The sequence below is a fragment of the Panicum virgatum genome, chromosome 9K (assembly GCF_016808335.1).
Source record: "Panicum virgatum strain AP13 chromosome 9K, P.virgatum_v5, whole genome shotgun sequence".
NCBI lineage: Eukaryota > Viridiplantae > Streptophyta > Magnoliopsida > Poales > Poaceae > Panicum > Panicum virgatum.
The window spans coordinates 9405538-9413911 of NC_053144.1; the positions used below are offsets into that span (position 1 = coordinate 9405538).

Here is an 8374-nt window from a genome sequence, read left to right on the forward strand (position 1 = left end):
CGCCCGGGACGGACCCGGTCGCGCACGCCAGGATCGGTCGTGGCCAGGATTTGGGACTTGCGCCGCCCGCCTGATAGCAGTGCTGTCGATTTTCAGTGCAGCTGCACGTACTGCACGACCATCTCCGGGGTATGGGAACAGGGATAGCGAAGTGCAGTGGTTAACACCGACCATCAGGGGGTCGCTAAACCAGGTATAATTAGGCAGGTTTCGGAGGCCGCTACACTTTCGATTTGGACTGGGACAGAGACGTGCACGTGGCTATTGATTGAAAGAAACGCTTTTAATCGTCTCTGTGTACAAGCACAAGTCTGACGGTCGATTTGTATGGAAAGAGGGATAGCAAATTTACCGAAAGTAACGGTCGCCGGCTCGCCACGATCGCTTATATAACTAGGTAAAATTAGGCACCTCCGACACGTTGCTCCGCTTCCATTGGGACCGGGACGCGCACATGGTTGCGTAATTGTGTTGGAACGAAAGAAATGCTTTTATTTTATGGTCCCTGTACAAGCCCAAGAGTGGTGAATAAGATGGAGCTTCTTGTTCCTTCGAAAATGATGGAGATTCTTGTAGTACTTGTATGCATCGCCAAAAGCCGCCACACGCCGTCATTTCATTTGGTTAAGAAAGTATAATCACATAGCGAACTGCTTTTCTAAGGAATAACCCCAACAAGAACGTACCACCATATCTGTCGACAAAGCGTGGAGGAAGGCACGGCGACCGTCTACCGCTCGGTCCAAAAAAGCAAGTAATTCAAATTTATCTCCAAAACGAATCATCTTACTTTATTTACAAAGTGCATCCCCATGTAAAAATTAATTAGTACCAAATATAATAACAAATAGAGACAAATGTGATTATTTTACGTTTTTGTTAATTTGACCTAGAAATCCAAAAACGACTTACTTCTGTTAGGACGGAGGGAGTATATAATAATTAATAACTTCTAGAAAAGACTCCATTGAAAATGGAATTACATTATCGGTTTTGTTTGTCTACTTTCGATTTATTTCAATTTATATTGGCTTATTCTCACTCACATAATACTATTGAATCAGCAAAATCACTCGGTTTCACTTTTTTAACCTCATCCCCTGGCTGCATTACTACCGCTGCCGGTAAAACAAAGAACGTCGGCGGCACGATGCAGTGCAGGAAACGAACCGTGCGGCTCTCGCCCAGTGGCGGAGCCAGGGGTGCTTCAACCCCCCTACTCTCATGGAGCCCATAGCAGCGAAAACCACCAGGTCGGGGGTTCGATCCCCGGCTCGCACAGGAAAAAAACTCCCTCGTTTGTCCCATATCCAAAGCACTGTGGAGCCCGGCCTAACTTACAAGGCGACGGGCCCCCGTATACGGGTGGGGCAGGGGTTCAGGGGTTTTCTTGGCCTGCTGTGAGAAGGTCATTCTACCTCTCAAACAATGCCGTGGGGGCGGTCTCACGCCCCGCAGGTCAAGTTTTTTTTTTCTCATGGAGCCCATAGAGCCCTTCAACGCCTCCCAACAATTTTCAACTATGATGATAAAGAGGAAAAAGAGAAAGAGAAAAAATAAGAAGAAAAAGAGAAAATATAGGAAGAAAAAAAATGTACCCCTCTAGCGCAAACCGAGCCCCCAACGTGGCTGGCTACAAGCCCGCCAGCGCCAGGCACCCGAAGCAGACAACGCAGGCGCACGCCTCCCTTCTCGAGATTATCCCGGAGCAGCGTCGCCGAGATCTCCGGACGCGCAGGTTTACCGTGATCCTACTTCCTAGATCGCGACCTCGCGGCCATCCTCGATCCTCGGCCGCGCCCGACCACAACCACGAGCCACAGCCACATCCCCACCACTGCACCCCGGTTTTGTCCCGGACCGGCACTAGTAAAATACTCAGGCGCCGAGGCGTGCTCGGCCACAGGCCACAGGGGCACAAGCGACCTCCACCCTAAAAGCCCCACCCGGCTGGTGGTGGACTGGTGGTGGGCGGCAGCAAGCATATGCGGCGACGCTCCCGAAATTTCCAGACGCCCCTATTTCCAGGCGTCCGCCCCTTTTCCCACGTCCACAGGCCGCGAGAATCTAGATGGCGACGAGCCCCGCGCGAGGCGCGACTCTACCGATGCGGAGGCCCACCCGGTGGAGATAACAAAAGAGATAAGCGACGGCAACCGACCGCGGGGACCCGCTGACACACGGGCCCCGCCGCATTGCCGGTCTCCTTTCGCACCCCCGGCCGCTGCGGGGGCGCCACGCGGCCTGCCGCATCGGCCCCCGTCCACACGTTTGGCTGGAGCGCGGGGCCCACTGCTGGAAGGCTACCGACACGTGGGCCCGTGCGCGGCCACGACCCGCGCCGGGCGCGAGACGAGACGCAAGGCTCTCCGCACTGGGATCTCGAACCCACTCTCTACGCATTTTACAGTTGGAGTTTAGAGACAAAACTGCCGCAGCGGGGCTCTCTAAATGCTGCGGTAAGTTAGCGCGGCTCCTCATGTCTGCAACTTTCAGCGCGGGTACGGACAGCGCGCTATCGCCGTCCGGCCCAACCACCCTGCCTTCGCGCCGCGGCTCGGACCGAAAGGAGCCGCCACTGTCCCCGCCGACGGTCCACGTCGGAGGAGCACGGCCGCCACCCCAAGCCGGCCATGGACGCACGCGGGAGGGCCACCATCCCCGCCTCGTCGCCGTCACCGGCGCGCCCCTGCTCCGAGCCCCGCCTGGCGACGGCCGCCGGCGGCCATGGCAGCGCGGGGATGGTGGCTCTCGCGCTGGCCGCCGCAGCGCTCCGCCGCGGCCGCCTAGCTCCATGAGCAGAGGTGGCGGCCGTCTCGCTGCGCGGCCCGCCATGGCCCCACCCCGGCGACGGAGGAGGGAGGAGGGAGAAGAGAGGAGGAGGAGGAGGAGGGAGGAGGGCGGTCTGCGCCGCCACCGCGAGGGCCGCGCTCTACTCCTTGCTCTCTGCCGCGCGCGCCCTTGCTCCTCCGCCCCTGCTCCGCCCGCGGACGAGCTCGAGCCCCGCCGCCGCGGGCGGAGCTCGAGCGCCGCCGCCACACCCGGACGGAGGAGGGAGGAGGCGATGGCGGCCGGATCCGTCGAGGCCGCCGAGGGGGCCGACCACCGCGGCGCGCGCGCGAGTAGAGGAAGAGCCGACGAGGAGGGGGGTGCCGCGGGGAAGAAGCACTAAGGAGGTGCGCGGCGGTGCGGCCCGCGGACCGAGCCCGCGCCGAGGGCTGGGCCCCTGCTCCACCGCGCCGAGGTCCAGGGGGCGGCGGCGAGCTCCATGGCCCGCGCGCCCATCCCGGCCCTGGAGGAGGGGGCCGAGCTGCCCCGCGGAGCCTGCTCCACCCCGCCATGGCCGCCTGGACTCGCCGAGGCCGCCCCGCCATGGCCACCGGCGGAGGCCGCCGCGCCCTGCCTCGCCATGGGCCGCTGCCAAGCCTCGCCAAGCGGGGGAGGGGCTCCTAGATTCGGCCGGCGGAGGGAGCAGCGAGGAGGAGGGGCTCCTGGATCCGGCCGGCGTCGGAGCTTGAGGGCCGCCGAGCTCGATGGATGGAGGAGAGAGAGGGGGGTTGGACGGGGGCGGATGGATGGAGGGGCCACGGCGTGGGCGTCCCCGGCGAGGGGAGCAGGAGAGGGGCGGTGTGCCGGCGGGGGGAGCAAGGGAGGAGAACGAGAGAGAGAGAGCGGGGAGAGAGAGGACGCCGACGGGGGTAAAAAAATATCTGATCTGTGGGCCCGTCTGCTGGTAGTTGGTATAGAGTGGAGATATAGAGAGTGAACGGGTGCAGCAAAACTGAATATAGAGAGGAGAATCTCGATGACCAAATATTCCTTTTAGAGAGTGAATTTGGAGAGTGACGAGTGCGGAGAGCCTAACATTGTGTTCGATTCGGTTGTGGGCCAGAGTTTACCTTACCTTACCGCCGGTAACCGATTTCCCGCCGTTCAGCGGTATCGGAAAATTTTAGCGGTTACCGGCGGTAACCGTCTTTTTTTATTTTAAATTTTTTTGAAAATTTTAAATTTCAGCGATTTTTTTTGAAATTTACCGGTATGAGTTACAACGTAAAGGCGGTATTGGTAAATTTTAGCGGTAACCGCCGGTAAACCGGCGGTAAAGTAAACCCTCTGTTGTGGGCTCTCCCTCTCTCCGCCTTGCCGCCTCCCCTCTTGGTACTCGGAGCGGCGGCTATAAAGCTTGGCCTCCACTCCCACTCGCGAAGACTTGCTCAACTTCTCCTTCCCTTCCTCACCGCCGATTTTCCGCGACCCTCGTCTGCGAGAAGCTAGTACCCGTTGCGTGCGCCTCCAGCATCTGGTTCGAGAACCGGCGGCGGCGGGTGGCGGCGGCATAATTCGATACAACCGTGCGCTCCTTTTTTTGGGCGGCGGTGGAGGAGGGATCGCGCTGGTTGGGGTGAAGGGGTGGGGGGAATCCATTTTTAGGACGGTGCCGGCGCGATCGGTCCGGGATCGGGAGCTTTTTGTTGTTGGGGACGAGGGAGGCCACGAGAGCGGCGACGCCCGGGACCCGACCCGACCCAGCGCCCAGCACCGCGTCGAGGAGGGAGAAGAAGGGATAGGAGACGGCGACGGTGGTCGCGAGGATGGCCGGGAGCATGCAGGCGGCGGAGGCCGCGGGGCGGCTGAGCGCGCTGCTCTCGCTGCTCGCGCTGCGCCGCCTCCTCGCCGTGCTCCAGCCGCTGGCCCTGCTCCTGCTCCTGCCCTTCCGGTGGCGCGCGCGCCCGGGGGCCGCCGTCGCGGAGGCCCCGTTCGACGCCGCGCCGTCCGCGTCGGGCGCCACCGTGAAGAAGGGGAAAGCGTCGGCGTCGGTGGTGCTGCGGGTGCCGGCCGGCTCGCCCATGGTCGCCGCGCGCAGGCAGGCGTCGGCGCGGAGGGAGATAGCCATCCGCCGGGCGCGGGAGGGCGGACGGGAGTATGAGCTCATCCCCACCGCCCGCGGCGAGACGCTCTTCACGCAGTGCTGGTGGCCGTACCCGCCCACCTCCACCATTAAACCAAGGTGAGAGAACTACAGGCATCCAGGGGCTCCTGTGCCCACATGTGCTTCAAAACTTTTGTTCCTTGTTTCTCCCTGGGAAGGTGCCTTCTGTTGCTATTGTGCTGATTATTCGTCCTTTGTTGTTGGCAATCTTATGGTGCAGGGCGCTAGTTGTTGTCATGCACGGGCTAAACGAGCACAGGTGAGAACCGTTCCTGTTCGTATCACTTGCTTTCGAAATCATGATTTGGCTATGCTGGTTGGTAGCGGATGGCTGACCCTGACCTTCCTTGGATTGGTGTGGCAGTGGGAGATATGATCATTTAGCGAGGCGTTTGAATGAGATCGGCATCAAGGTGTACGGGATGGACTGGACTGGTGAGTGATTCTTTTATCCGTTTTTTTTTATTTCTAATGCTTCAGACTTATATTATGATAGGCATGTGTGTTTGATGTAATTTTAACTCTCGGATCATGGTTATACTCCACGGTTTTGATTGTGAACTTTACTAATTCGTGCGGGAAACAATTATTAACGATGGATTAATTGAGATGTCAGTTTCTCTCAAGTTTCTTTCTGAAAGAAGAATACTACGGGTCAGTGTCAAATATGGTGACCATAGATTTGCGTGTCTCATGACCAAAGACAGTGAAAAAAATCTGACATGGAATCTAATTATATGAGGCTTACAACTTTTTCGAGGGCTTGGAGAAGAAAAATCATTTTTTAGGGCTACATAGCATTGTTTGAATTTTCAAAAATTGCCCAATAAAAGGGAGGACGAAGGCACACTTGTTTTCTGAATGTTTTTGGTATAGATCCTGAAATTGAAATGACATGTGTCTGTTTGAAGGCTAGATTTCATATCTAGATATTTTGCTGGCTTCATTTGGTTATTTATTTACGTTGGCACTAGCGTAGGAGGTCCGACCCCATCTTAATTTGAAACAAGTTCGCATAATTTAAAGAAAAAGATCGTAACATTGAGATGAACTAGCTAACTGGTGGGTTTCAAAATGTGTATGACCCTTGACTGAATGGTAGATTTCAGAAATTTTTCCTGGATCCTAAGCATAGTGCCTGTCAAGGTGAGCTCTTAACCTTGAGATGGATATACTAATGACTACTCCCATCAAGGTGGGTTTCTAGCTGGGAGCTTAGATATGATGCTACATCACTTTCATGGTTCCCATTCTTATATTTCGTAAATGATTTGTGACGTGGAGCTTAGATAAGGTGCATCAGTTCAATGGTTCCTCATTTGGTATTAACTAAAATCTGTGGTAACTGATAATTGCTGACTTGGACACTTGCTCTGTTTGAGGGATAAACAGATTCTAGGTACACAGTATCATTTAATAATTCTGAAGAAAAAATGGCCTATGAGAAAAATCTCCCCTTCTTCGGTTTTGACTAGCCATTTAAGTAGACTTACGCTTACACTTACTAATTGACCACATGTGTCAGCACTAAGGGCGTGTTGAGCTAACTGATGTTAAGAATTTGTGGTACTTCTATGATTGAACTTCAGGCGTACTAAATTTCAGTGCGAAGTATTGATTTATTAGTCTTTTCTAATCTATAGAATATGCTATGTTACAGGCCATGGTGGAAGTGATGGTCTTCATGGATATGTGCAGTCACTTGATCATGCCGTCAGTGACTTGGTATGAGCAATCCAAGCTACTTTCTGTTTCTTGAGACTTAGTGATGTAAATTTTTATTCAATTGCTTTTGTTTTACTGTAGAAAATGTACCTCAAGAAAGTCTTAGCTGAGAACCCTGGTCTTCCATGCTTCTGCTTTGGCCATTCAACTGGCGGTGGCATCATTTTGAAGGTAACATCAATGGCACCATATGGACTAACTGTCCAATGCTTGCTTCTCCAGTAGTGTGCTTGGGCACTTGGGTTCTGCTTCATACTTCATATATCTAAATATTATTTTGATTCTTGACAGGCTGCACTTGATAAAGAGGTAGATACTCTTATAAACGGTATTGTCCTGACATCACCAGCTGTTCGTGTACAGCCTGCCCACCCAATCGTAAGGGTATGACTCGATCTTTCTTAAACTATATCTGATCATTTGTGTACAATGTTTGAAGCCTGTAACCAATGTGCAACGCCAGTAGAGTTTGCATGGAATCTGTAGACATCATTGTGCTAACAATCAGAGTTTTTGTGGAATCTGTAGACATCATTGCTCGCCTTTGAGCCCTTCTGAAAAAAAAATATTTTTCTGTTGCCTGCTGCAGGTCATGGCGCCACTTTTCGCCCTCATCGCGCCGAGGTACCAGTTCACGGCGTCCCACCGGAACGGCCCGCCGGTGTCGCGCGACCCGGAGGCCCTGCGCGCCAAGTACACGGACCCTCTCGTGTTCACGGGCGCCATCCGCGTCAGGACCGGCTACGAGATCCTCCGCCTGACGTCCTTCCTGCAGCAGCACCTGCACCGCATCACCGTCCCCGTCCTGGTGATGCACGGCGCCGACGACATGGTGACCGACCCCGAGGGCTCGCGGGCGCTCTACGAGCGGTCCTCGTCCGCGGACAAGTCCCTCAGGCTCTACGGCGGCCTGCTGCACGACCTCCTAATCGAGCCCGAGAAGGAGGCGGTGATCGAGGACATCGTAGCGTGGCTGCGCCCCAGGGTCTGACGCCCGCCGCCGCCGCTTCCGGCAAGCGCCGGCCGTAGGACACGCAGCTCGATCGCCAGCCGTGGAGCGCGGAGGACCAGCAGGCGGGCCGCCGCCTCGCCTCCGGACGGTGATGACGCGGTGACGATGCGGGAGCAGAGGACAGGAGTACCCGAGTACCTACGGTGATGGCGCTTTACTCACGCCTCCCCCCGGTGTGTTGTATCCCTAGATTTTTTGGTCAGGGATACGTATGGATTTGTAAAATTGTTGTTCGTTTCGCCCTGTGTGGCCGCACGAGTGGTGTCCGACACTATATAATTTAGACGCCCATTCCGGCATTCCCCTCGGGGTGATGCATTAAAGATTGCAATTCCAAATCAGAGTTGCAACAGTCTCGGTCTCCCCATGTCGACGTTGATGCTCTGTTCCTGTTCTTGTTCCAGTTCCAGTTCCTGGCACGTTAGCCCTTTGCGCTGCTTGTAAGGCGTGTTTAGCTTGAACGTAAAAAATTTTTGCGATGGGATCTTACTAATTTGAAGTACTTAATGAAGTCTATTTATAAATTTTTTTGCACAGATAGGTTGTAAATCGCGAGACGAATCTAATGATGTTAATTAATTCATGATTAATCTATAATTAACGAATGGTTACTGTAGTATCACTGTTGCAAATCATGGATTAAATAGGCTCATTAAATTCATCTCACGATTTACAGCCCATCTATGCAAAAAGTTTTACAAAAA

General features: G+C 54.7%; 1 protein-coding gene across 1 annotated transcript; it reads left to right on the forward strand.

Moving 5' to 3' along the window:
- Positions 1-4206: 4206 nt before the first annotated feature.
- On the forward strand, positions 4207-8032 carry LOC120649953 (monoacylglycerol lipase-like). Its single transcript, XM_039926899.1, has 7 exons — positions 4207-5011; positions 5154-5192; positions 5298-5368; positions 6594-6658; positions 6740-6829; positions 6950-7042; positions 7248-8032. The coding sequence occupies exons 1-7, from the start codon at positions 4596-4598 to the stop codon at positions 7647-7649; spliced, it is 1176 nt and encodes a 391-aa protein (XP_039782833.1). The 5' UTR covers positions 4207-4595; the 3' UTR covers positions 7650-8032.
- The last annotated feature ends 342 nt before the right edge of the window (positions 8033-8374 follow it).

Excerpts from the sequence above, each read along its gene's own strand:
- LOC120649953 (XM_039926899.1), top strand. The coding sequence starts at position 4,596 with ATGGCCGGGAGCATGCAGGCGGCGGAGGCCGCGGGGCGGCTGAGCGCG. Across the intron at positions 5,012-5,153 it reads ACCTCCACCATTAAACCAAG|GGCGCTAGTTGTTGTCATGC; the intron begins GTGAGAGAACTA and ends CTTATGGTGCAG. Across the intron at positions 6,830-6,949 it reads GCGGTGGCATCATTTTGAAG|GCTGCACTTGATAAAGAGGT; the intron begins GTAACATCAATG and ends GATTCTTGACAG.